The 27500-nt window shown below is 48.8% G+C and overlaps 3 protein-coding genes across 6 annotated transcripts in view; 1 reads left to right on the forward strand and 2 right to left on the reverse strand.

The window, feature by feature from the left end:
• Nucleotides 1-5123, forward strand: part of LOC306839895 (tyrosine-protein kinase STYK1-like) — a 5296-nt gene extending 173 nt beyond the window's left edge. The window contains exons 2-10 of the mRNA XM_079368841.1: nucleotides 1-22; nucleotides 1278-1481; nucleotides 1572-1808; nucleotides 1950-2131; nucleotides 2331-2411; nucleotides 2713-2924; nucleotides 3269-3309; nucleotides 3503-3599; nucleotides 4397-5123. The exon at nucleotides 1-22 is cut by the window's left edge and continues 121 nt beyond it. Of these exons, the coding sequence (XP_079224967.1) occupies nucleotides 1-22; nucleotides 1278-1481; nucleotides 1572-1808; nucleotides 1950-2131; nucleotides 2331-2411; nucleotides 2713-2924; nucleotides 3269-3309; nucleotides 3503-3599; nucleotides 4397-4592 (1272 nt within the window). The 3' untranslated portion in view covers nucleotides 4593-5123. The remainder of the gene's footprint in view (nucleotides 23-1277; nucleotides 1482-1571; nucleotides 1809-1949; nucleotides 2132-2330; nucleotides 2412-2712; nucleotides 2925-3268; nucleotides 3310-3502; nucleotides 3600-4396) is intronic.
• A 1965-nt stretch (nucleotides 5124-7088) lies between these two features.
• On the reverse strand, nucleotides 7089-15434 carry LOC306839349 (polyhomeotic-like protein 1). 4 transcript variants are annotated; one of them, XM_079367986.1, is made up of 15 exons: nucleotides 15161-15434; nucleotides 14163-14290; nucleotides 13054-13164; nucleotides 12786-12857; nucleotides 12498-12626; nucleotides 12239-12397; nucleotides 12070-12151; nucleotides 11012-11982; nucleotides 10808-10943; nucleotides 10550-10722; nucleotides 10378-10468; nucleotides 10051-10138; nucleotides 9406-9640; nucleotides 8191-8410; nucleotides 7089-8112 (listed from the first exon to the last, which is right to left on the reverse strand). In XM_079367986.1, exons 2-15 carry the CDS (start codon nucleotides 14283-14285, stop codon nucleotides 7961-7963), a joined length of 2742 nt encoding a protein of 913 aa, XP_079224112.1. In that variant the 5' UTR covers nucleotides 14286-14290; nucleotides 15161-15434; the 3' UTR covers nucleotides 7089-7960. The 4 variants fall into 4 exon arrangements, with proteins under 4 accessions (XP_079224112.1, XP_079224114.1, XP_079224113.1 ...); XM_079367988.1 differs by having other exon boundaries at nucleotides 9406-9622; nucleotides 15161-15433; XM_079367987.1 differs by having other exon boundaries at nucleotides 9406-9622; nucleotides 13048-13164; nucleotides 15161-15433.
• Nucleotides 15435-20491: 5057 nt separating this feature from the next.
• LOC306839357 (solute carrier family 2, facilitated glucose transporter member 1-like) overlaps nucleotides 20492-27500 on the reverse strand; it is an 11920-nt gene continuing 4911 nt past the window's right edge. The window contains exons 3-11 of the mRNA XM_079368000.1: nucleotides 24725-24826; nucleotides 24256-24416; nucleotides 23579-23819; nucleotides 23322-23484; nucleotides 22306-22493; nucleotides 21574-21678; nucleotides 21342-21440; nucleotides 20905-21108; nucleotides 20492-20830 (exon numbers count right to left, since the gene is read on the reverse strand). Coding sequence (XP_079224126.1) covers nucleotides 20507-20830; nucleotides 20905-21108; nucleotides 21342-21440; nucleotides 21574-21678; nucleotides 22306-22493; nucleotides 23322-23484; nucleotides 23579-23819; nucleotides 24256-24416; nucleotides 24725-24826 — 1587 coding nt within the window. The 3' untranslated portion in view covers nucleotides 20492-20506. The remainder of the gene's footprint in view (nucleotides 20831-20904; nucleotides 21109-21341; nucleotides 21441-21573; nucleotides 21679-22305; nucleotides 22494-23321; nucleotides 23485-23578; nucleotides 23820-24255; nucleotides 24417-24724; nucleotides 24827-27500) is intronic.

Genomic DNA, 27500 nt, shown 5'->3' on the forward strand with positions numbered 1-27500 from the left:
GCATCGGATGACAAGCTCTGCAGTAAGGACACACTTCTCCTTCCTCTGCTCCTCCTCATCCTCACTCCTCTTTGATCCCCTTTAATCATCTTCCCTTTAACCTTCCTGTGTGTCGTGGCGATCGCAGCCTGCCGTGCTGAAACCACACGTCCCTGGTGAGGCGATGTAGGATGATGTCACTGTGACACAGCTGCAGGACGGCGTTTCTCTGAACACAGATATCAAACCTCCGACTAAAATCCTTTACGCACTCTTTGATCCGAGTTGGAAAGTGGCGTGGACTTCAGGGCGCCGGACAGCCGGCAGCGGTTTCGTCCTGGCCCGGTGTATCGAGGCGTGTGGCCTGGGCTCGACTCATTCTCCACTCCCCTCACGCCACACAAAGGCCTGTGATGCTCAAAGAAAGGGGCGTGGCTTCCAGGACTCGGCAAACACTTCACTGTCTTTGCTTTAGGACTCGAGATGATTAAAGAGGTTAGCGTGGCGTTACATCGGAGTGTCCACGGTGCCGTTAAAACATCCGGCGTTCAGAAGATGTGGTTAAAGCAGAGGAGCACGGATTGAACACGCGACCTCTGACACCTTTATGATGAATCCTCGGCAGCTAATAATAGACGTCTTAGTTTGACAAAGACGAGCGTCGGGTGTAAGAGCAGTCACAGGTTCAAAACGTGATTGATGATATTCTCGCCACGCCTCACAACACGCCACATTCAGATCTCCATGTTTACACAGAGCAAAGACTTTACATTCAAGAGACGTGAGATTAACATCAGCTTTGTGATAACAGCAGGCGTGTGAGATGTCAGCTGAAGAATACGACTGATACGACAGATAACATGAGTAATGTTAGGGTGTGTGTGTGTGTGTGTGTGTGTGTGTGTGTGTGTGTGTCTACACCCTGTGGGAAATGTAAAGTGAACACAATAAGGGCTGGGGGGCAGCGCTCGTGGTTAGTGCCACATGTAGAGAGTCTGAGGTTTCCCTCGTTTCAACACCATCAAGATTAGAAGCGAAGTGAAACGAGACCCGCTGAACCCGTCAAAAACAAGTCGAGACTTCGGGGCTCGAAATCAAATCAGAATTCAGAATTCAGTGAGGAAATCAGAAGGACGAGTCATGAAGGCGCCGCCAGCTCTGTGATGTAGGGTGGACGTTTAAGAGCCTGGACCATATAAGCTGTGTTAGTGTGTCCACACTGTGTCAAACACAGATAAGCTGCTGTCATACAACGAGCCCCGACATTCACATGTGACCGTCTTCTCTTCCTCTCTCAGTCGTGACAGAGCACGACCTGGCTGTGATCATCGTCCCCGCGCTGCTGCTCTTTGGCTTCCTCGTCACCTTGCTGGCCCTGTTCTTAGTCAAGTACTGTCCCGGGCCGGAGCGCACGCAGGTCAAGGCACATCAAGGCTACAACAGCTCAACGCACAGACGCACGCAGCGGCCCAGCCGCAGAGATCACCTGCAGGGCATTGATGGTCAGCCAGCGAGCGAGTGCTGTATATTTCAGAGCTCCACTCCACACAGATCTGTTACTCTGCTATAAATCTCTTTCTTCCTCTCTAAAGCTCCTCCGGGGATAAACCCACTGGAACATGAAGAGCTGCCGATGTCAGTTCAACAAGTGCAGCAGAATGTCAGACCGACCCTGGCTGCAGTACCGCAGACGCCCACAGGGAGGCACAACGGAGGCTTCAGCCAGGTCACTGCGCTGCCATTAAACTTCTCCATCAAACCGGACGACACAGTCAGCCTGTACAGAGCTCGCATGGACAACAGGGATGTCATTCTGCGGGTGCTGAAAGGTGCGTTCACTGTCGCTGGAGTTTCAAAATGTGTAAACTCATCATGGTAAAGTCTGTCCAAACCCGTATCAAGTTAAAGTCGACATGCAGTTAAAGTTTAGTCAATAAAAAGGCTCGTCTGTCGTCTCACCTTTTCCACAGAATCAGCAAACAGCCGTGAGAAGCAGCACTTCTTTGGTTTCGCTTCGTTTGTGTCAGGACTGGGGCCACACCCCTTCCTGCCGGCGCTGCTGGGCGTGGTTTCAGTGCCCTCGCCTCCGGTGATCGTGGTGGAGGAGCTGCAGCACAGAGACCTGCTGGGCTACCTGTGGAGATGTCGACAGGTACAGGAGTGTGACCGTTAACACAGTGTCCGCGTTAGAGCTTTTATTAACGAGTCTCCAGACGCGGCTCGTCTCGAGCTCTGCTGTGGAGACTCGTACGTCACAGATCAGCGAGGACAGGCCCGGGTTTGTTTGGTTTTATTCAAACAAAGAGGAGACTGAGGAAATGTTTGACTCGTTTCTTCTTCTGTCCCTGAAGGAAAACTCCAGCTCACAGCCTTCATGTCACATGACCGAGACCAGGATCTTCACCATGGCAGGACAGGTGGCCTCTGCTCTGGTTAGTAGAAAAAGGTGTCCTCTTATCTGCCTGTTTGTCTCTGCTTCACTGACTTATATAAAGAGGAACAACTGTAAGATTTAACTGTCTTTGTTTTTAAATTTGTTGTAAAAAGTCTCTGTTCATTTCTGTCCATCTATAAGTTGAACTGATTTTATATTAACAGAAAAAACATCACATCCACAGTGTCTATTCTGTTACGCTCTCAGGTTGAATTCAATATTCTGAATCAATTTGAATCTAGTATTTTCCTTTCAAAGGTCCATGTAAACTTGCTTCTCTTTCCATCTTTATCTTCAAGGAGTACCTGCACACTCAGGGCTGCGTCCATGGCAACGTGGGAGCTCGCAGTGTTCTGGTTGGTGGAGACCTGACGGCTAAGCTGTGGGGATTGGGCTCGGCCTACCGCAGGAGGACGCAGGACAGCGTGGGACAAGTGGAGGACGTGGAGTTGAAGAAGTGGCAGGCACCCGAGGTGCTGGCCAGGAGAGCTGTCAGTCAGAGCAGTGATGTGTGAGTGTCCCAGTTATCAAAGAGAGAGAGAGTGCTGAAGGTTGAAATCTGAATGTTTGATTATTGATCTGTGTGACTTGAGAACAAAAGAGAGGTGAAGTGAATAATGTAATGAAAGTAATCAATGCATTTCGTTGATCAGTCTCTAAAGGGTGTCACATCTCTAAGACTTTGTGCATGACAAGCAGGAAGTATTCAAACATGAGCAGCTTCATCAACCTTCACTTAAACTTTATAATTAAAGTTGAAAATTGACTTTTTTTTTTAAACTTTCTCTACAAGAACACCGGCAACTTACAGATATTTATTTTAAAATGAATCTGAACTCTCACTCTGCTTCACAGGTGGTCGTTTGGTATCCTGCTCTATGAAATGGTCACATTAGGTAGGTGTTGTAAACGCCATTGTTTCTGGAAAGAAATGGGAAAAACTTTTACACTGCAAGAAAATAAAATGTTTTATCAGCATAACTGTTAAGAATACAGATTACCATCACTAACACAATCAAGCCTCACCACAGGTTCATTTCATATCCATGTTTGTGTTTGTCTAACTATATATGTATCGTCTGTACGCAGGTGACCCACCGTTCGCTCAGCTCATGTCGACTGATCTTCTGCAGCATCTCCAGAGAGGAAAACATCTCAAGCGGCCAACGACCTGCTCCAACTCCCTGTAAGATAAATAGCAGAGAGGTTTTTAAGATCTGGGGTCAAAAGGTCATTATCTGCGACGTGCAATGCCAACACGTTGGCTCCTTAGTATAATGTAATCATAAATTATATGAATAATAATAATGCATTTTATTTATGATCGTCTTACAGTAACTGCAGGAAAACAGTGAGTAAAAACAAGAACATCAGGAGTGGTCAAACAGAATAAACTCATCTACACAGATGTCTTTGATAAAAAAACTAAATATATCATAAAAAATAATGTTTTCATTGCACGTTTTATTCACAAAAAAACACTTATCTAAGACTCTCTCCCATGGACATCTTAACAATAATTTACATCATTTTGAAATATTCCCTAAATCCTTCTTCTTCATATAATTTATTATCTTCTATTGTAATGAATAGTCATTTCTAAATTTGGGTACCAACGGTTATTTCTCCGATTATTCCGACAGCACCTGAACGCAGCGTTTCTTTGACATGCTAAGCTAACGCTAAACTTTTACAAATTGAACTACGGCCTACGTTTATTGTTTTTCTTTAGCTTGGACAAATTTACTTATAACTTTAACTACATAGAACTATTTAAAACTTCACACCTGAACTACATGTAACAGTAAATCATTTGTAAAGTAAAATTAATCAACTTTTAGAAGTTAATCTAGCTCTGAGCGGTGTAACATCTTAATTTAACGTTTTATTTACGTGCTTTCTACGTAATTACATCATGAAGAAATAATCAATAAATACGTGTTGCCCAGGTGAAGGTTGACCTTGTCTCACCTTGATTTGCAGGTACTACTTTATCCGCTCCTGCTGCCGTTGGAACCCGCAGCAGCGTTTCTCCATGTCGGAGCTACTCGGGAAACTTCAGGCGGGAGAGCGATCAGCCAATGGGACAAACGTCATTCGAGTGCCTGAACCAATAAACATTGAACGATACCTGAGGGAGGCGGGATATGGAGAAACACATAACATTGCTGTTCTCTGATTGGCTGCAGCGTTATCAGTCAGGACTGCGTTGCTTGGTGCTGTTAAAACGGATGACTGCTGCAAAAATGAAGGAGACATGAAAATAACTTTATAAAAATCGCTTAATATAATGAAATACAATCATGTAGGATTTTTAAATTGTTTCTACTTATTGCTATTGAAACTGAAAACTCAGTCACTTTATGTTAAGAGAGGAGAGTAATATATATTGTAAATAGGACTTTTAACTAAATCAATTTTTATCTCAAAGAATGATGTTCACTTTTCTACAGTGACAAGTGTTGATGATGTAAAAACCTTTGTTTGTTTGTTAAAGGTTTATTTGGGGCTTTTTGTGCCTTTATGTTAGAGATAGGCCAGTGGATAGAGTCAGAAACCAAAGAGAGAGAGAGTGGGGAATAACATGCAGGACAGGATCCTCAGGCTGGATTTGGACCTGGGGCGTCCGCCTGGAAGGAAGCAGCCGCCGCATGTGGAGCTACCGGCCCCCCTTTTTAAGGCGCACAGCAGCGATAAAAACACTTAGGCCATACTAACACTGCACAGCAAAAGCTACAATCCTTTATTTCCATGTTCATTATTTCTTTGTGTTTGTGAACTGAAAACCCTACACTTAGATTGTTTTAATAATTACAAAGTTAAAATGTCAATGTGTATTTTTCTGTGTCCTTCAAAGCCTTGATGAAAAACCATTTGCCCTTCATGGGACATAAAGAAGTGGAGTTAAAGAAGTGGATGATTCAAATGCATTGAGGTCACCCTCTGGGCTACCAGTGAAACCACTTGACTAGAAAAATGATAAAAATCTGTCCATCCAGGTGCGTCTACTGAAACCAGATATAACTGTGAAATGTGCCAGTGACTGGACTTGAAGCTTGAAGGCAGTGAAGAAGACAAGTGGCCATGCGAATAACAAACTTTAAATGTTTGTGGTTGAAATCCACACAAAGACTGTCATGTAAATAAAATATATCATGAGAGGTTTGATTTACGTTATTGATCTCTAACTCTGGGGACTTGAGCCGATGACCCTCCAGCTGTTGCTGCCCCCAAATCTCTTCAATAAAAACACACACGCCTCATATTTAAAACAGTTCCTTGATTATTTATTTATTTGCATGATAGTATTGTTAGCCTCTCCCGTCTGACTCAGTCCCTCCAAGTTTTAGATTTTTGCAATCAATTAAAAAAGAAAGTCCCTTTTTAGAGTTTTTAGTGAAAAGTGCTACTTTTTGGGATAACAGTGAACAGAGTCGCTCTCGTCTGCTGGTCAACGAATATAACTCAGCGAATCACAGCACATCTTGACGACTAAGTTGTCGTCCGCCACACAAAGTTGGAGGGGTTTTTTTTTTGGTTTCACTAAATGCTGAGGGATCTGCTGATTTAAAGGTTCAAATCCAGGGGCCGGCTGACATACAACACATGTGACAAAGATCTGTCCCCTTTGAGAAGCCACAGTCACTAACAACAAAGCCAAAGAAAGCTAGCTAGAAAGGTAAATACTGTTGGTAATAACACGCTTAAGTGACGAAGCTAATGAGGAAGACGGAGAGTGTCCTTGATCAAGGTCGCTACTATTCAGTCACGCTTTTTTTTTAGGGGGGGGGGAAGGCAACAGATGTCATTGCTTGAAATAACAATCGTAGAAAAGTAAGCAGGAATATAAAACAAGGAATGATATGAAAAGCAGTTAAAAAACAGACTCATCTAAAACTATCAAAGAGACGATAGTGAGAAAGGCCACACGGTTCACAGAGAGAACGTGACAGAAGTCCTACAGCTTAAACAAGGCAGCAAACAGATGTGCACTTAAATAGAAAGGCAAACTTTACATGTATTATTACAGTTTAGAGAAGGTTTGCTCGCTCGCTCCAGCTCACTCATTCAGGACGCTTTTTTTTGTTTTTTTTTTCTATTTTTGTTGCCATCCATCCAAACAGTAGGTCCACTGCAGCTGCCGGCCGAACGCAGCGTAAAAGACTCCTCACAGTTCTGCGTTCCTTTTCATTCTTCATCGCTTCCAGCATCTCTTTGAAACTTCACATGTGACTAAATCCAGCCCGTGGCGTTCCCCTCCCCTCGTGCACACTTTCACTTCTGTATCGATCAACAACAAAAAAACTGAATCTTGAAGTGAGCCGACACAACAAAGAGTCCGAGAGGTGGACGATTTCAGTCCTTCGTTCAGAGCAGCTCGTTTCACACGCCCGCACTTTTCCCTTCCAGGCCGCTCGTCCAAGCGTGTGGATGTGTGAACGCAGCAGGTGACATTCAGGAAGGAGAGCTCGGGGACTTTGATGTCTGGCGGTCGGGGAGCGATAGCTTCTCATTGGTTGATAAGTCCAATAACAAGAGGCACTCACCCACTCTCACACACAGCAGAGTCCTGTTTACATCACGTCCTGCCTGTCAGACCCCCCCCCGCCTCCCCCCCCACGTTTACAGGTAAAGTCAGAGTGAATGTGTCTTCTGGCGTTCACACATGCAGCTCACCTCGGACGTTTCAGGACGTTTTGTGCATGTGAGAAACGCCACCGGAGAAAGTGAGCGAGATGCCAGAGAACTTTCTGCACAGTGGGTTTTTTCTGATGTTCTCTCTTTGCACCAGGACAGACGGTGGGTTTTATTGGGACACCTTGTCCTCTTACTTCCCTGTTCATGCTGAGTCGGCAGGTTTGAACAGAGGATTCAATCATCTGACTGCAGCGCCGCCTTCGAGTCAGAAACACATCGGAGGAAAAAGGAAGACGTGCTGAACTGAAGGGGACAGACGCCGTCCTCAAAAGGCAACAAAAAGAAGGAGTGAATATTTAAAGGCGACTCGTCTGTACACTATGATACAACAGAAGAACGCCGAGGAGTTTTACCCGACGACTGGCGAGTCCGCTGAACGTGTCGCTGAACTGGAGAAACCCGAGACGTGACAAAAGACAAGTAAAAAAAAGTGACGCTGTGTTCACACACGTGCTCATCCACCCGACCACGTGGGCTCGGCGTGTTCAGTCGGATCACGCTCCGTTATAAAGTCGGTTTCATGGATTTGTTGTGACTTTTATCTGCTCTGTAAGCTGATCTGGAGTGTTTTGAAAAGGCCCCTATAAATACAGTTTATCGTTCTTTAAATACATTCAAACCCTTCGTGTTTCAGTTTACAGGAAAAAGGAAAGTCGTCTCTCAGCTGAGCGCAGAGCCTCGAAGGGAGATCTGCCATGATCCTCTTTAGCGCACCAGAAAAAGTGCTAAAGAGCAAAAACAAGTCGTCTACAGATTGAAGTGCAGCGGCCCGAGTGCTCGGTGCGAACCGTCCCCGACCTGCAGGACTGGATCTGCTCTGACAGCAGGTCTGAGATTTGACACAGCGCCTCAGTCTCTCAGGGTGTGGATGTGGGCGCAGATCTTGAGGGCCGGTCCCAGCTTGATGTTCATGGTGGTCATGAGGTGCTCCTCCTTCAGCAGCAGCAGGGCCTGTCCGTCGATCTCCTGCGACAGGAACTGCGGGGCCAGATCCTCGCACCCTGCAGAGACCACCCAGACCCCATGAAACACCCGTGAACAGCATCAGTGTCGAACACAAGCAGACGGACGTCGCTCACCTTGCAGCGAGGAGATAAACTGCGACACTTCCTCCACGCTCCACTGGGCGGGGCTGTCAGGCGGGCAGCTCGGCGCAGAATTCTCCGTCGCGATTGGTGGAGGTGGCGGCTGCTGCTGCTCGTGGCAGGAGGCCGAGGAGGCGGGCGAGAGGGACATGGGGTCATCTTCATCCTCCTCTCCGCTGGACTCCTCGTCCGAATGGCTGGACTCTGAGCGGCACTGTTGACGACAGGCAAACGTGATCAGCAGACGTTAGCAGCGTCAAAGTGTCATCAGCTAAGTTTAAAAGTGTAAACGAGTGTCACCTCACAGCCACCAGGGGGCAGCAGACTGAAGCAGAACAAAAAACCTTTAACGGGTCAGTTCTTTTCTAAGTAACTCAAAATGATGCCACAAGAAGGAAGGAAGGCAGGAAGGAAGGAAGGAAGGAAGGAAGGAAGGCAGGAAAGAAGGCAGGAAAGAAGGCAGGAAGGAAGGAAGGAAGGAAGGAAGGAAGGCAGGAAGGAAGGAAGGAAGGAAGGAAGGCAGGAAAGAAGGCAGGAAAGAAGGCAGGAAGGAAGGAAGGAAGGAAGGAAGGAAGGAAGGCAGGAAAAAAGGAAGGAAGGAAGGAAGGAAGGCAGGAAGGAAGGAAGGCAGGAAGGAAGGAAGGAAGGAAGGAAGGCAGGAAGGAAGGAAGGAAGGAAGGAAGGAAGGCAGGAAAGAAGGCAGGAAGGAAGGAAGGAAGGAAGGAAGGAAGGAAGGCAGGAAAGAAGGAAGGAAGGAAGGAAGGAAGGCAGGAAGGAAGGAAGGAAGGAAGGAAGGCAGGAAAGAAGGCAGGAAGGAAGGAAGGAAGGAAGGAAGGAATGAAGGAAGGAAGGAAGGAAGGAAGGAAGGAAGGAAGGAAGGAAGGAAGGCAGCAAAAAGAAGGCAGGAAGGAAGGCAGGAAGGAAGGAAGGAAGGAAGGAAGGAAGGAAGGAAGGAAGGAAGGAAGGAAGGAAGGAAGGAAGGAAGGAAGGCAGCAAAAAGAAGGCAGGAAGGAAGGAAGGCAGGAAAGAAGGCAGGAAGGAAGGAAGGAAGGAAGGAAGGCAGGAAGGAAGGAAGGAAGGAAGGCAGGAAAGAAGGCAGGAAGGAAGGAAGGAAGGAAGGAAGGCAGGAAGGAAGGAAGGAAGGAAGGAAGGCAGGAAAGAAGGCAGGAAGGAAGGAAGGCGCTCTCTCTCTCTCTCTCTCTCTCTCACCTTGACAGGTAAGGGTCTCCCAGCGATCTTGGCGCTGGCGATTTCCGAGCTGGTCCGTCGGGGAACCCTCCTCCTGGCGATTCCTCCCTCCTCGTCCGAGTTGGACAGATGACACTGGGCTTGATCCTGATCTGTGGCGTTGTGACCTTGACCTTGAGCGTGACCTTGAGCGTGAACCTGCCGAGCGCCGAAGCTCTGCCTGAAGCTGACGTTGTACCTGGGGAACCAATACATACTGTATCGTAGACAAAGAGTGACATATACGGTACTGAAGCCAAGACGAGCAACACACACAAGTTGTGATCTCTTTGCACCGCAGCGCGCACAGACGGGACGCGCGTGCAGCGGGCAAAGAGACGACTGCAAACAATGCAGACGGAGCATTGTTGAAACACGTGACGGGATCAATACAACACTTTGTATGTGAAGACATTCAAATGGACTCCATTTGATATAAAGACAGACTTTGATTTACAGGTAAAAAGCTGACGAGCACAGAAAACATCCATGCTGTGAAACATGCAGCTGGAGCCACGAGAGGATTCAAACCCGCCGCCGCCGCCGCCACGCTGGCTCAGCTGCAGGCGGGTTCTGTCCTGACGTGGCTCTCGCTGCATGGATTAGAGTTCATGCATGTTGAAGTACCTCTTGGCACAAGTCATGGAGCAGAAGCGTTTGGTGCCTCTGAACTGGCTGGCAGGAGCAAAGTTTTTACAGTACTCGCACTTCAGCACTGAGGGGACAAAAAACACAGAGGAGGGAAACGTCATGAACAGCCAGCTGAGGAAGGAACAGCAGACATTTTGTTTTAAATATATAAATATATATATATATATATATATTTATATGAAGATATTTTGGTTTATTAGCTTTGTTACAGCTCCCTCTGCTGGCCGTCTGGCGTAATGACACATTTCAAGTCAACGGAAACAAAGTCGAGACATAAACACAGAAACTTTCAGAAGCAGTTACCCGTTGCCGTGGTAACGGTCTCCGATTGGTTAGTGTCCGGACTGTCATTGGTTAAATCCTCACCGGCCGAGTCTTTGACTGAACCACACACCTGTCAATCAAACACAAAACGTAAAGCCAAACCCCGCAGAGTGGAGTCACACGCTCGTGTAACGACCTATGACGCTCTCACCGGGAAAGGCTCCGCCCCTTCTTGGATAACAAAGCCTTCTATGAGGTGCGTAAGGACGTTCGGTTTGACCACAGCTTGAGGGGGAGGAGCTCTCTCCCCCTGGCCGCAGACCCCGCGGGACACTGACAGCACGGTGGAGGGAGAGGAGGAGGCGGGGGGAGGAGCTTCAGAGCCTGGGGGAGGAGAGGGGGAGGAGTTAACAGATGTTGAAGGTGTTTTTTTTTTTTGTTGTAGATTTGAACGCTTCCGTCTTGTTACCTGCTTCGACAGGATTGGTTGAGAGCGTTGAGGGGTGGTCTCTGACTGGCTGGAGCCGAGGAGGGGAGGGGCCGTCTTCGTCATTGGCTGAACTGGAGTCTGATTTTCTTTTCAGAGAGCCACTTACCTGCTTCCCCTAAAACAAGAGAGGCCGAATGTTTGATGTGTTTATCAGATAAATACAGAAGCAACAAGTCTCCGTACCTGAGCCGCCAAACTCCGAGATGAGTCGCCATTCGTCATCGCAACAGCTGAGGCGCCTCTCTGCTCCTCTGCCACCAGGGGGAGTGAGAGAGAGGAGCGAGAGAGGGAGGAGGGAGGGCAGGAAACAGCAGGGGACTGGGAGGGGGCGGGGCTTGACGTCACAGCTCCGTTCTGACTCTGTCCGGAGCTCTGATTGGCCTGCGGATGAACCTGAGACACCTGAGCCAGAGGGGGAGCCTCCTGCGGGGACTGGAGCGTCTTCAGCCCCACCCCCCGGCCCACGACTCCGCCCTCCCTGGAGGCGATAGACGCCACCATGGTGAGGAGACTGGAGGAGCTGCTGAGGACGGCGGCGGCGGCGCCGTCCTGGCTGCAGCTGCCGCGGGCCAGCGCCAGAGCCTGCGTGTTTCCCAGCGTGCTTTGCCTCGCCCCGACGATCTGGACCGGGATGTGAGGCGGCTGCAGAGGTTGGGCCGAGGTGCTGTTGGGGGGCGGGGCGGGCAGGATGGGAGGGGGGTTTCTGGAGGGCAGCTGCAGGGGCAGGCGAAGCCCCTGCAGAGTTTTGGGTTGGATCGGGATTGGTCCGTTGCCGTGGCCGGATTTCTCAGCGCCGAGCGAAGTCTTCTGCAGCGGCTGCACCACCAGCGTCTGAGCGTTCACGGCTGGTTTGATGGTGGCGGTGCCCACTGGATACCCGTGAGACTGGGAGCCTGCAGAGGAAGTCAGGACCAGCGTGTGAGCTGCTGGGGGAGCTGAGCTTCCTGTCGTGAGCGTCCGGGTCCCGTGGAGGAGGAGCTGAGAGAGAGGGATGGAGGAGGAGGCACTCGAGGAGGAGGACGGGTGGGCTTTGAGGTTGCTGGGCTGGGGGTAGGTGGGGATTTTGATGTGGGGCGGCTGGGGGTGAGGCTGGCTGGGTTTGTTGGGGGACTGGGAGTTTGATTGGTGGGAGGGCTGGACGAGAGAGAAGGCAGCTGGAAAGAGAGGAAGAGAAATATATCAGACTGAACCTGCAGAACTTACGTCAAAAATCACAAGACATGTTTAGGTCTCCGTCTTACCCGGGTCGCTCCTGTCCGGGGCTTCAGTCTTCACGCCGACGCCTTTGGGACCGGACACACCTCGCATCGCTAGATTCTGCACCTGGACAAATCAAAGGTAGAAAAACAGACAGTTTGAAAAGGTGTGAATCCCTGAGACTGAACAGACGAGTCAAAAAAAACAACAAACCTGGTCGTTATCTGATTGGCTGCCAGAAGACGACGCTGGGGTTACTTCCTGCTGCTGAGCCTGGGGCTGCTGGGTGACGGTTGCCACGGCAGCTGTTGCCGTGCTGCCAGGCATGAAGATGAGCTGTGAAGAGATGGGCGCCCTGAGGGAGCGGTTGACCTGCAGCCATCAAACACAGGAAGAGAATCTGCAGGTGAGTCGGATCCTGCAGCTGCTCACAGAACACGACTCTTCTGCTGCTCAAACCAGTTCAACTCACCCTCAGGTACATTTGTCCCTGGCCGGCTGCCGTCCCACTCAGCAGCACTGATTGGCTGATTGTGGACGTTGCCGAGGCGCCCATAGGTCGGCTGCTGGTTGTTGATCCTGATCCAGACGTCACGATGGCCTGAAAAAACGACCACAGAGAAACTTAATGACTCCATGCATCACACATTGATTCAGGATGTCTGTCTGAGCTGAGTTATGTTTTTGATTGATTTTTGACGGGAGGTGAGAGGGCGAGCGGATGTCCTGCAGACGGGAACATGAGGAAGGCAGTACATACAGCTGTGGAGCTGGTGGTCTGACAGGAGCTGCTGCTGGAAGGACTGGACTGACGACTGGCGGCCAGCGTAGCCTGAGAGGTCAAAGAGAGGAAGCAGCTGAAGATCAGACCGTTTGGAGCCAGCAGGGGGCAGCATTGTTCTGCTGGTTCTCAGGTTAAGGGGGCGAAGACGGGACACATCCTAACTCGTCTTCGCTCACAGAATAATTCACTCAGACTGTTAACACATGGGACATGTGCTTGGTGCAGAATGTGAACCCACCTTTACCTGTTGCACGGCGGCCAGGTTCTGCAGCTGGGCGTTGTTGATCTGCTGCTGCAGCATCAGCTGCTGGAAGTACTGAGCGGCGTTGGGCTGCCTCTGTAACGCCTGCAGGGCCTGGATGGAGGAGAGGAAGAAGAGGGGGGGAATAAATCAACGGGCAGCTAGGCAGGATAGAGAAGGACGAGAGAGAGAGAGAGAGAGAGAGAGAGATAGAGGGAGAGAGAGAGAGAGAGAACGAGGAGAGGGAGAATACGGCTGCAGAGAATCAGGAGGGAAGTAAATGTTGGAAAAAAGAAGAAGAGCCCCATGAAAAATGAGAGAAGGAAGAAGTGGAGTGAGAAATGAGGGCAGAGCAGAGTGTGTGTGTGTGTGTGTGTGTGTGTGTGTGTGTGTGTGTGCTGCCTGATGTATGAGCAGAGTGTGTGTGTGTGTGTGCTGCCTGATGTATGAGCAGAGTGTGTGTGTGCTGCCTGATGTATGAGCAGAGTGTGTGTGTGTGTGTGTGTGTGTGTGTGTGTGTGCTGCCTGATGTATGAGCAGAGTGTGTGTGTGTGTGTGTGTGTGTGTGTGTGTGTGTGCTGCCTGATGTATGAGCAGAGGCTGCTGCAGGAATACGTTGAGGATGAAAGGCTGGATTAGAGCAGCACGGTGACAGAGACAGATGGCTGACAGAAACCTGGGAGAGTTACACTCCATCAAACAGCCCCACTCCTCCTCCTCCTTCACCTCCTCCTCTCACTCCTCCTCCTCCTCTATCTCTCACTCCTCCTCCTTCACCTCCATCTCACTCCTCCTTCATCTCCATCTCACTCCTCCTTCACCTCCATCTCACTCCTCCTCCTTCATCTCCATCTCACTCCTCCTCCTCCACCTCCATCTCTCACTCCTCCTCCTTCACCTCCTCCTCTCACTCCTCCTCCTTCACCTCCTCCTCCTCCTCTATCTCTCACTCCTCCTCCTTCACCTCCATCTCACTCCTCCTCCTCCACCTCCATCTCTCACTCCTCCTCCTCTTTCACTCCTCCTCCTTCACCTCGTCTCCTTCCAAAACATTTGACCTTTGTAAACACACACACACACACACACACACACACACACACACACACACTTACCTGCACGGCTTGTCGTTCGTACAGAGACATGGAATTCATGGGAGAGGGGCGGGAGCTAGCCCCAGATGCTGCACTCCCATTGGTTGAGGCCCCCTGCTGGTTCTGCTCTCCATCTGTCTCCATGGCGTCTGAGGAGACAGAGGACGTGTCCATCAGTCACACGCTGATAAACACACACACACACACACACACACACACACACACACACACACACACTCTTTCTAGTGTCTGTGATGAGAAAGCAGCCGTCACTGTTCCTGACACACGGCATCCTTCATCCAGGAGGAAGAAGCTGTGAGCTGATGCTTCTAAAGACAGATACTGAACCGTCTACTAGAAAAACATGGGGGGGGGGGGGGGGGGGGGGGGTCCAAGAACTATGAAAAAGTCCCAGTAGTCCGAGCTCACCATGGTTGCTCACTGTGTTTGTATTAAAGAAGGAATATAAGATGGGTATACTTCCTGGGTTGTATGCATGTTGGATGCATCGTGGTCTTGTGCTTAGCGAGGTCACCTGACCTCTTGACCTCTCTTGACCTTTCAGAGGAGATTTCATGTTGCATGCACTGGTTCCCTCCCGGTTCCTCCAAAGACCTGCTTGTTAAAAACCTGAAGGGTGACCCTGAGGTACTTACATGACTAAGTGTGATCTTAGACCGAGACCCCCCCCCCATCTTTAAATAATCAGAGATGACTTAATTACAAAAACATCCCTCTGTTATTTTGTTTATTTCTTATTATTAACTACGCTTTACATTACATCCCTGAATTATCTGTCACACACACACACACACACACACACACACACACACACACACACACACACACACACACACACACACACACACACACACACACACACACACACACACAGCCATCCTCACGCTAATGTTAGCCAGCTAGCCTCCATGTTTAAACACCGGAGGCTGCTCCTCCTAGCATCCCGCTACCCGCTGCTGCTGTCGGGCTCGTTAACGGGGCTCTCGGTCCGTGCTTACCGTCGCCGGTCCGGGATTGTCCGCCTGCTCGTGCACCGGCTGCCCGCTGCTGGTCGGCTGAGAGCGGCTCAGCGGCCCCGGAGCCCGCTGCAGCTGGATCTTTGCAGGATGGCCGCAGCAGCTTCAGTGCATTCACTGTTTTGCATAAATTTGCAGCTGATGTGTTGTTGGAGGGCAACGCCTCCTTTTTCCTGCTCTGCCTTTTCCGGCGCGACGGGATGACGGAGGACCGGGAGGAGGACGGGCGGAGGGGGGGGGGGGGGGGGACACTACACCCAGGTCTGAGGGAACATCTCAGGTTTAATGTGTGGAGGCTTTAAATATCCTCTAAACACTGTCAGTCTCTACTGAGGAACACGTGACATGTTTACCTCACAGACAGGGGCGTGTCCAGGATGTCTGGGCCCCATGAACAGATCCCACATCAGGGCCCCTCCACCTCAGCCTCCCGCTGTGTTCATCTGCTGTCAGACACAGATTGGTCACATTTATTCATGGATTGTAAATCAACCTTTTGCTGACATATAACTCATAAAATGACATTTTCTTCATGACTTTCACGCTGCTTCTGCTGTTTTTACAACATTCAGACTTCGGAGCACAGTGAAGTCAGAAGAACCACTTCCATCCATCGATATTTACAGTCAGTGTTGTAAACATACAACAAAGTCCAATACATACATGTGGTGCTACACCTTCACTAACTCAAGAGCCCGCCATTGTTGTTGTAGTCCAGTTGCTCCTGCATGTAGTTCCTGACAGGAAGCTGAATACACGTGTGAAAAGTCTCCGATTTGAAAAACTCTTTTCAGACTGCCGCTTCAAGCTGCGATCTTTACGCCCCATGTGAAGTGTTGCATTCAATCTGAACGTCGCAGAGCCAGCGGGGCTGCGCTGTGTGTGTGTGTGTGTGTGTGTGCATCACTGACTGTGTGTGTATGTGGAGCTCCTGCTGACGGCTGAGATTAACAACACTTCTTCAGTCTGAAAAGATCCAGAGCAACTGTGTGTCACCAGTTCACTGCATGACTAACAATGTGCCAGGGTTTGGTTTTTCTTTTCTTTTTTTTTTAAGTTTGCAATCTGAAACGTTAAGTTTTCAGGTTCCCAAGATGCTCATGCTCAACGTGTTTTCAGCTGAAGTCGTTGCCATGGAGACAGGGCCCAATCTTGTTGCATGCCTGCAGCATGAAGAGGCTTCAACCGTGTGTCACCGTGCAGCCCTGTGTAATAAAACATGAACACAAAGATATCTGGATTTTGTTGAAGGTGAATATTTTATTCAACATTTTATCTGGTCTATAAACACGGGGGGGAAACACAAAACAGTCGGGGCGCATCATCACCGGCGTGGCACACTGAAGCTGCACGGTTCACTCCCATCACGAACATCATCACACCCAGCAGAAACAACAAATCAGACACAAGCTTGTATTTAAAGAGTCTCAGTTCCAGATGTTAAAACAATCAGCATCTGATCGGGTCACGTGTGGATCTTTAACTCAGAGACACGTCTTCACTGAAACAGAAAAAAAAAAAGAAGCTTTCCACAAACACACACTTTGAAATAACAGTCTGTGAGCGTGTGAGGTGCAGAGAGGCACAAATAGCAAACTTACAGTACATGATAGTCAAACATAGAGCACAGTTTATTCACACAGGCAGGACAGCAGAAACAAACATCACAGCAGCTGAAGCATGCTGATGCAACATTTGCTACGGGAGCTCAGGAACTGTAGTTTGGAGTCAACATCACTGTGCCCACAAAACCATAATGAGGTGTGTGTGCAGTTTGAGCAGACACACACACACACACACACACACACACACACACGTGTTAAAGTAAGACGTGAGGGAGAAATGAAACAGAGAGCTGGAACAGGAGAAAACTAAACGTGACGAGGACTCCAAACTCTCCTCCATGAAATGAGTTCAGAAGCAGCAGCACCCCAAAAAGAGAAACAATCCCCACGACGTGTACAGAACGATCGTGCAAGCCCACATATAAATATCACTCTGGTAAAAAACACGTATTTACACATGAATACTTATACTCTCCTTTAGTCGTACAGTGAGTGGAGGTGTTTAAGTTGTGCATATGAAGCGGGCAGCGTTGGTTAGGAGAGTCCTCATATTAGTTTCAAATCCTTTCACATGCTTTGGGTTCACGTCAACTTTTTAAATTCAGTTTGCACTAAAAGGAGACCAGAGGAAGAAGTGGACGCTACGCCTCCACGTTTTTAAAGTGAGGCCAGCTCCAACCTGCAGTCTTTCTAACGGCCAGCAGGGGGCAGATCTGCTCCATGCAGAAATACAATCGTCCCTCTAACTGTCTTCAGGAGACATTTTACAGATGATTCTTTGGTGACTCAGAATGATGTTGTAAATTCTGTTTTATTTTGAAACACAGAGTCATAGTTCGGCTTTTTAAATTCATATCTTTAATGTTCCCATCTCGCGTCCTTACTTTGAACGCTCTGCAGAGTGTGCAGAGGTCATTTTAAATCGCAAAGTTAAAGCGTGAGTACGAGAAAGCACTTAAAACGAATCTCAGACTCAGGTTTGGTGTTAGTGAGGGAGCGGCGTGGAGGAGCCTGCAGGAGAGGCTGAACACAACACTGAACACATTACCATTAAAAGGTGTGTACGCATGCACACACACACACACACACACACCTGGGCCGGTCAGTGCAAACACATCACGACACTATCATCCACAAACACAGCGATACAGCACTGAACCATGACCCCGACCTTTCCTCGCCACTGTCAGGAGAGATCCATTTTCTCCAAACAAAATTAAAAACAGGAAAATCGGTGAACAATCATGAACGATGTTTGAACACTTCATTTGAGCTTCTTCACAAGAGAAATGCCCCCGTGTACAGAAATACATCAGACAGTAACAGAGGTGCGGCGTGAATCACTGCGTTTCTTTTACAGGAAGTCATTCAGTCAACATAGAAAATAAACACGTCCAACATGGTGCAGAGTGATTGTTATACAAACGTGCGTACGAGCGGACGACGCTACACAAGGCCAAACTTTCACACAGAGCCACACAACATGGCGGCTGACGACCAGAAACACAGCGAAGGAGCTTCAGTATTTATGATGTTGTCGAGGACGAGGAGCTCTGGATTTACGCGCTCACACTGAACGGTCTGACTTTCTCGCTAAATGTGGCGACTTTTCAAATTCTCTTGGCAACTTGTTTTGTCAAAAGCTAGGAAGGATTAGGATAAACGTTATTGATGAGTGTGAGTATATACCAGCGACTTCTTCTGGTGTTATTGGAGACGGCCTATTTTAATACGGCTCTTCTCTGGTGCCTTTGGCTGCTAGTTTTGCTGCTAGTTTTTGTTTTGTTTTTATTATTATTTTTAATGAGTTTGCATTGTGTTTGTTTGTTTATGCACATTGTAAGAAACGTGCTATACAAATAAAATTTAACTGCATTAAATTGCACGGCAAACGACCCGCCATCAACAATCAGAAACGACGTCGATCACACGTGTACTCTCGGCCCAAAACGTCCCAACACGTTAGAATCCTAAAATACAGGAAACAACATCATTACGTTTCCTTTGAAGAAAGAAAAGTATGTTTTAACTTGAAGTTAGACTTTAAAACCAGTTAGTTTGAACTGGAGGCAGAAAAAAAATCATGAATTTTAAATATGAGGAGACAAAGTTTTGATGCTAACGATAGCCTAGCTTAGCTAACGATAGCCTAGCTTAGCTAACATAGCAGTGAGATAAACTAGTTCCCTCCCCCGTCCTCCCTACAAAGGCAGATCCATGCAGTCCATGTATCCATGGACTGTAGTGAACTCGTTCAGCACCACACTCGCCTTCTCGCCGACAGTGACGTCATTAGTCGTGATAAACTCGTTAGCGCTGACCGCCATAGTTCCTATCACGTGATCACACTAGCATCTCCGTGTCCATGTTTGTTAAGATCTTAAACACTTAAAGTCAGACGATTTCTTTCACTCTATTAGCACTTCCCCTTCAGCCGCCTCGCTTCGGGTTTTTAATCGATTGCACATTTTCATTAAACTCATCTACTCTAATAACCGCAAGGCCGTGTGCACGCGGTATAATCTAGATTTAGAACGTGAATCTAATCGCTGCTGTGCTGAATCGCCGTCTCGTGGTGATTGTAGCTCTAATGCTTCCAGTCACTGATTTACCTGGACAGCAAACAAAGTCAGCTCAGGCGGCGTGCGTGGAGATCGCCGCAGACTCCAGATTAGATTTGAAAAGCGTTACGATTCTTAATTCCCTTTAATGTCATAGAGTTATGTACTATATAGAAAAATCAACGTCTACAATAAATACTCTGAGTTCTTTAATAAAATAATATGCATTGCACGTTACCCTAAAGTGGTCCTCTAATCGTGTTAGTTAGAAAGTGGCGTTTCAGGTTAACACGCTGGCGTTTCCACATGACCAGTGTTTCCCCGCAGCAGCAGTGGTGCACCGCCCGTTGCCTTCGAGCCGGGTTATGACAACAGGGTGGGTTGCTGGTTGATTATTTTGTCCGATAAATGTTTGCAATAATTTTAATGACGAGAGTTTAAAAAGTTGCACGCAGCTTAAAAACATAGTTCCACTTCACCACCGCTGCTTCAGCGCCGTCTTCGGGGAAACGCTGCACGCGTCGGATACTTTGGCATTTAAAAGAAAAAGCTTCTCTCGTTTGTCGGCTTGAATTAGCAGCTTAGCGTTCGTTTCAAGATCCCTTCTTCTTCTTCTTCTTCTTCTTGGTGAGACCACGTGGAAACGGTTCATGAGTAAATATCACAAAGACAAACTACAGCTAAAAGTTATATCGCACTAAAATATCCACTAGCACAGGGAACACGTGAATTAAAATACAGAGGTGCGTCCATGTCACGTCACTCGCACGACACCTGAACTCAAAAGTGACCAACACATCTGGAAGCAGATGTTTAACCTGCACAAAGTCGACACGCTCGGATTCTAGTCTGCGGCGGTGAACCTTGACCTTTTAACGGACGCCTGACCCTTGAGTGGAGCTCATCTCCGAGGAATGTGGAGTCTATCTAAGCGGAGGGGTTTTTGTACAGCGAGCGCTTCCCTTCCATGATTGAGGAAGGGAAAGATCAAAAAAGGAAAGGTTTGTAGAAATGTCAGTAAAAAATAAGACGTCTAAGGAGTTATCGCTGAAAGAAGCGCGACCTTTAAAAGGTCAGAGCCTATCGGTAGGTAACGCTGTAGTTCTGAGTAGGTCTATTATAAAAGTTTCTACTGTTCCACGGTGTGATAGTTGATTACGATTTACACCATTCTGCTCTTTTCTAGGATCTTTCAAACCGCTCTACAGACTCTCCTGCACGGTCGAGTTGGATTTATCGTCGAGCGGCGTGCTTTCAGCGGCTGCTGCAGGAGGCGGAGCAGCTGCCGGCGCCTCCACCAGCGGCACCTTCTCCTTCACCGAGGAGGAGGGCAGCGCCGCGGTGGCGCTGGGGCTGGCAGGAGGGTCCTCCACAGACGAGGAGGAGGGAGGCGGGGCGCCGCCGAAGCACTGGGCGATCTCGTCGAAGGTCTTGCCCTTCGTCTCGGGGACTTTGATGAAGGTGAAGATGAAAAAGAGGAGGAGGAAGGCAGTGAAGATGAGGAAGACCCAAGGCCCGCACAGTTCCTGAAGAGAGAGGAGGGAGGAGTCAGAACGCTCAATCACCAAGAGTTAAACCAGCAGCAGCGCTCGCTCCTCACCTCCAGTTTGGGGAAGCTCATCCCAACCAGGAAGTTGGCTGTCCAGTTGCAGCAGCCGGCCACAGCCATGGCCGCCGGGCGGGGCCCCTGGGAGAACAGCTCGGCCACAATGAACCACGGGATTGGACCGGGGCCCAGCTCAAACATGGCCACAAACAACATGACCGCCATGATGGCCACGTAGCTCATGAAGGAGTAGCTCTTCTGCTCAGAGAGAGGAGAGAGCACAAATGATGAGTCAGGCTTTTTTAGAACTAGCGCCCCCTTGTGGCTAAAGACAGAACTGCATCTTAGACATGTTGATACTGTGAACAGTTGATGCATAAATCTGCTGTCTACTTTCTTACGATGCACAAACACGATCATGCACTGAAGCACAGTCTCAGGGGTTTCTCTTCATCAAGCCTGGCTCCGCCCTGTGACATCACTGAACTCACCAGCAGGAGGGAGATGGTCATGAGGAGGGCGCTGACCGCCATCCCACCCAGTCCCAGCAGGTGCAGAGTCCTCCGGCCCGCCTTCTCCACCAGGAAGAGCTGCAGGGCAGACACAGGAGAGAGTGAACGCACGCACACACACGCACACACACACACACACACACACACACACACACACACACGCAGGGTGCAGACAAAGACACACACACACACACCGACGTCACACACTCACAGAGACGACAGTGAAGAAGACGTTGACGGTGCCCGCTCCGATAGTGGCGTAGATCGGCTTTTGCACGCCTGCAGACTTGAAGATGCTGGTGGAGTAGTAGAACACCTGGAGGAAGAAGGAAAACGATTCAAATATGATGGAGAAACCTATAAATGAAATCTATGTTCTAAGAGGGGGAGTGTCATGCGGGTAAGGAGCTGCAGGTTGGACTTGATCCTGGTTTGTTCAAATTTAATCCAGCAGGATTTAAACTGTCAGAAAGGATTAAATCTTGAAATCAGGTTGTTTCAAAAAACTCAGCGAGAGTGCGTCAGGCTCTCCCATCCTGGTTCTTATCTGGATCAAACCGGATCGAACCTCCACCTTGTGATCACTGCGGTGTAAAGAATTTAAATTTACAGATTGATTCTCTAAACTCACATCCCGACGTCTTTCAGGAGAATAAAACACAACAAGAAAACCCCAAAACCCCGAAGTGGAATCACAAAGACGCTTCCCGGATAAATCAAGGATGATTAAACGATGTCAGAGCGTCTCAAAGTTCAACATGAACATGTTTACAAATCACTGCACTGTCCCGTATTAGCCCCGGATTTTTGACCCTCAGTCGGACTCGTCTCTTCGGTTTGCAAAGCAGATAAAACATGAAATACCTGTGTGTGTGTGTGTGTGTGTGTGTGTGTGTGTGTGTGTGTGTGTGTGTGTGTGTGTGTGCGTGTGTGTGTGACTCACAGCGTTGATCCCTGACAGCTGCTGAGAGAGCTGCAGCATGACGGCGATGAGCAGGGGTTGTCGGTACGACGCCGAGCGGAACAGCTCGGGGATGGTCACTTTCTTCTCCATGGCCATCTTGGCGCTCTCCTCCTTCATCTCCTGCAGGTCTTTGCTCACGTTCTCGCTGCCGCGCAGACGCACCAGAGCTGCGAGCCGTGGACAGAACACATCAGAGGTCAGTCTCAGGGAGAGGATGTTTGATGCTAAGCTAATTCAAGGACAGCAGCACTGATGCTAACAGCAAACCACAGGTTCGCATTTTCAGGCTGCAGGAACTTTTTCATCATTGTAGAACTGCTCCAACACAAGACGGACTCTGAGTGACGTTAGTGAACTGTGATAGGCCGATAGTGTATCAGTGTATGTTGATTGGTCGGACCCCAATCAACGTAGCCAATCCAGTACCACCAACTGCCAAGAAGTCAGACAGACTTTACGTTAAATAATTAATCTAGAGTAAAAGAGGAGGCAGAGCAGTTCCTCTCCTGAGGAGTCCTGAGCCGTAGCTTTGTTTGTTTGTTTGTTTGTTTGTTTGTTTGCGTTGGATGAAAGGTGTGGAGGAGAAGTAGGTCAGAGCCTGCGAGTCGAGTGTGGCGGGCTGCACGCCGAACAGATGTCAAAACCTTCTGCTTTTCAAGGACTCTTCTCTCTGCGGTCTCGTTGACCTGATGTGACCCTGAGGATCTGTGACCACTCGTTAATCCTGACTTTAATCTGCGCTCTCTCTCTCTCTCACAGCGTTTAAAGTGCTTTGAATCTGTATTCTCTCTGATGTCCAGCAGGGGGCGACAGGAAGAAGTCAAAGCCTCCTGTGGCACGTCAGAATTTCAACCCGGGCCTGAAATCCCCCAGAGAGATTATGCAAAGTACGACATACACCACCACTCCAGTAGGTGGCGGTGTGCAGTCGAAGGCCAACAACAAAGTCATAACAAACGTTGTGATTGGCCCTTCAGGGCCACCGTCCGTGTTACCTTTGCGTGCCTGCTCTTCCTGTTTCAGGTTGATGAGGAGGAAGCGCGGGCTCTCGGGACAGAAGGGCAGCAGGATGCACTGCAGCACGGCGGGGACCACAGTGAGGGCCAGCAGCAGGGGCCACAGCTTCTCCGAGCCCAGCAGAAACTCCAGACCGAAGACCTAAACACACGAAGACACGACAGTCACGCTCAAGCTCCCCCTGTCTGCACTGAGACGCTCACTGAACGCCGTCACGAAGCCTCGTGTTGCTGACCTGAGCGATCAGGATCCCGACCACCACGCCGAGCTGGTGCAGAGTCCCGAAGGCTCCTCTGAGGGGGGTCGGAGAGACCTCGCCCACGTACATGGGAGTCAGACCGGTGAAGAGGCCGCAGAACAGGCCGATGACCAGACGACCAGCGATCACCATCTCATAGGAGGAGCAGATGGTGGACAGGCCCATGAGGACGCCGCCGATCACAGCCAGACTGTTCACCAGGAACATGGAGCGACGTCTGAGGAAGAGGAGGAAGAGGAGGAAGAGGAGGAAGAGGAGGGGTTAATCATACAAAATCTCTTTTTTTAAGGTTTTGAGTGATTAATTTAATGGTTCCCAACTATTTAATGTCACTCTGCCCCCTAGTGTTTAAAATAGGTACTGCAGTCTAAATCCCCCCACACACGCAGGCTTTGTCAGAGTTGATTAATAATAATTGTGGGACAGAAACATCCTGCACACGTGTTAACATCTTTATGGTAATGGATGAAACAGGAGAGTAAACAGGATTATGGTCAAACATTAAGGCGGAGACGGAGCGACTCCGGCGAACATTAGAGCTGATTGCTCGAGGGCTCGAGGCAGACGCGCTTCATCGCCCCCATCAGTGGAAATGTCTTGTGACTGCTGAGCCGAAGCACACAGGACGTCTTCAGAGCAAAGAAAAGTCTTACCTGCCAAACCTGTTCGCCATGACCCCCACACTGAAGGAGCCCACCATGCCGCCCACACTGAAGATGGCGACGGAGACGCTCCAGACGATGGTGCAGACGCCGGGGCTGATGGGTACGCCATAACGCTCGACCCAGGTATTGTTGAAGAAGGAGCGGAGTTTCTGCAGGAAGTGATGACAGGTGTTACACGTCGCTTAAGCTCCTACAAAGAAACCTCAAGAAACTACAAATAAGAAGGATATGAGCTGCATCATCTTTGTACAACATGAGCTAACTGCAAATCAGGCGACCAATGAATGAGGTCGATGTGACATACAATCTGTCCTTTCTCTTCCTCGCCAACACTGTCTATGACCTTTCTCTGCTGACTCTCTCTCTCTGTCTAACACCTCTCACACGTCTTATCTCAACAGCTTTTGTAAAACCTTCACGTGTGTGGGAGCGAATCACAGAAGGGCTGGTCACCGACCTGCTCGGGAGCGTTGATGACTCCTGTGTTGTAACCAAACTGCAGAGAGCCGATGACGGCCGTGCCCAGCGAGAACAGGAGATAACCTGTCACCTGCTTCGCCTGCGGAAACACAAGAAGAAGAAGAAGAAGAAGAAGAAGAAGAAGAAGAAGAAGAAGAAGAAGAAGAGGAGGATGAGGAGACTTTCACGCACTGACGCCAGACTGAACAATGAATCCATGACACACGATCACGGTCAGATCTTTCTGATGTATTGATTCATAAACATTTTAATATGCAGTCTGATGGAGAGCTTCTGGAGTCAGCATCAAGTGGACACTTGAGGAAGTGCAGTTTGTTTTTTTTTGCTTTATTTGTCAACACCAGATGTTGCTGCTTGTTTCCCTTCAACAGAAAAACATCTGGACTGTGTCCGTCCTGGAGCTCACACTGGACTGCACCAACAAGCCCGAGTCTCTGGGCTGACATCTTTCATTTTGACCTGATTCTGATCTTTCATTGATTTATTTTTTCAAGGTCAATAAAGGTCACAATTAAGAAAACATTTCACACATTCAATCCAGGGAGGTGAAGCGAGGTCACAGAAGCAGAAACTAGGCCACCGAGTCTCTTCTGTGTTTCTGCTGATGTCTGTAATGGAGCAGTCGGCGCTGACGCAGCAGAACCAGCCGCTGTTATTGGAGACGGCAGAGAGAGAGTTGTGCACCGGCCTCAGGTGAGCCGCTGCCCTTCATACGGCAATATCACAGCGAGGGCGCACGGCATTATAGCACAGGCTGCAATACTGAGGGATTCAGATGGGCGGGGCTTCACAGGACCAATCAGACGGCCAGAGAGAGAGAGAGCGTGTTGGAGATGTGATGAAGGTCGAAGCAGGTTTATTTAAAGGAGGGATCTGAAGGAAGCAGGTTCAGTAAAGTCTGAGCGCTAAATAAAGATTCGATGTCAGAGAATAAAACGAGAGCGTCTCTGTTTCCTGCCGTGGCGTCGTCTTCGGAGGTGCAGGTCAAGCACCCACGTGCCCCCTGCATCGCCTCGCTTTACAAAAGAAGAGCCACTTCAGGCATCACATGCTGCACTCTGAATATTACCGCTCACGCTCAGAAGGCGCTGAAGGTTAAAGGTCGTCATGGCGCCGCAGCAAACAAAGCCATCCTCTGTTTAAATCTACATGTGTGAGTTGATTTGCATTAAACATGCGTTCAGTATGTTTCCCACCTGTGCTCTCAGGGTTCATGAAACCTGCCTGTGGTTGCCTTCGCTCCCCGAGGATCATGCTGACATTTAAGTGAGATCAATAATGCAGCGAGCTCGCACAGACGGGAAGAAGCTGCGACTCTCTGGGTGTGTCTGTGTTGTTGTGATACCTGAGACCGGTCCAGACCACCGCTGATTGGCTTATTTTTACAACGTCATTACTTTGACTTGTGGTCTTATTTTCATTTGATGATTTGTCATGCTGATGGTCTCGGTCTCTGAGCACCCTGGTCTCTGGTCTCTGAGCACTCTGGTCTCTGTCTCTGAGCACTCTGGTCTCTGTCTCTGAGCACCCTGGTCTCTGTCTCTGAGCACCCTGGTCTCTGTCTCTGAGCACTCTGGTCTCTGTCTCTGAGCACTCTGGTCTCTGAGCACTCTGGTCTCGGTCTCTGAGCACTCTGGTCTCAGTCTCTGAGCACTCTGGTCTCGGTCTCTGAGCACTCTGGTCTCAGTCTCTGAGCACTCTGGTCTGTGTCTCTGAGCACTCTGGTCTCAGTCTCTGAGCACTCTGGTCTGTGTCTCTGAGCACTCTGGTCTCTGAGCACTCTGGTCTCAGTCTCGGTCTCTGAGCACTCTGGTCTCTGAGCACTCTGGTCTCGGTCTCCCGTGCCCCTCTCTGGTTTTTTGTCAAGTCACTGCGACTCAGTAGAATTTACTGATCACACACAGAGAAGGACTGAAAGCAGGAAGAGTGCAGGAAAGCTTCACACCGCTCATCTCGAACATGCACGGTGTGTGTGTGTGTGTGTGTGTGTGTGTGTGTGTGTGTGTGTGTGTGACAGAATAATTCTGTGTTTCATTTCTAATCTTAAACGAACTCTGCTTCCGTTCTCATGTTCGTCTCCTTCCTGCAAACAAAGAGCATCATGTTAAACAACCAAATGTTTCACAGGACTGCTTCTGTGCTCGCAGCCTGTTGCACAACCCCCAATTGCTCAACAGATGCCGCGTTACTACGGCAACCGGTGTCAGGATGGATAACAGTGATTGCATTTTCCCTGCACACAAATCCAAGCTGATTGTTTCCCTGCTGACCTTTAATCTTTAACACGACGATCTGATGAAAAAACACGCTCTCTGCACGTACAACCATCACAACAACCACAACAACCATCACAACAACAACAACAACCATCACAACAACCACAACACCTGCAGGTGTCACAGTCAGATATCTACAGGTGTTTAAAGTACAGTCAGATATCTACAGCTGTTTAAAGTACAGTCAGATATCTACAGGTGCTTAAAGTACAGTCAGATATCTACAGGTGTTTAAAGTACAGTCAGATATCTACAGCTGTTTAAAGTACAGTCAGATATCTACAGCTGTTTAAAGTACAGTCACATATCTACAGGTGCTTAAAGTACAGTCACATATCTACAGGTGTTTAAAGTACAGTCAGATATCTACAGGTGTTTAAAGTACAGTCACATATCTACAGGTGTTTAAAGTACAGTCACATATCTACAGGTGTTTAAAGTACAGTCACATATCTACAGCTGTTTAAAGTACAGTCA

Source organism: Symphodus melops (genome assembly GCF_947650265.1).
Source record: "Symphodus melops genome assembly, chromosome: 18".
Classification (NCBI taxonomy): Eukaryota; Metazoa; Chordata; class Actinopteri; order Labriformes; family Labridae; genus Symphodus; species Symphodus melops.

Excerpts from the sequence above, each read along its gene's own strand:
- LOC306839349 (XM_079367989.1), bottom strand. The coding sequence starts at position 14,285 with ATGGAGACAGATGGAGAGCAGAACCAGCAGGGGGCCTCAACCAATGGG. Across the intron at positions 12,398-12,497 it reads AGGGACAAATGTACCTGAGG|GTCAACCGCTCCCTCAGGGC; the intron begins GTGAGTTGAACT and ends TGATGGCTGCAG. Across the intron at positions 10,723-10,807 it reads AACCAATCCTGTCGAAGCAG|GCTCTGAAGCTCCTCCCCCC; the intron begins GTAACAAGACGG and ends CTCCTCCCCCAG.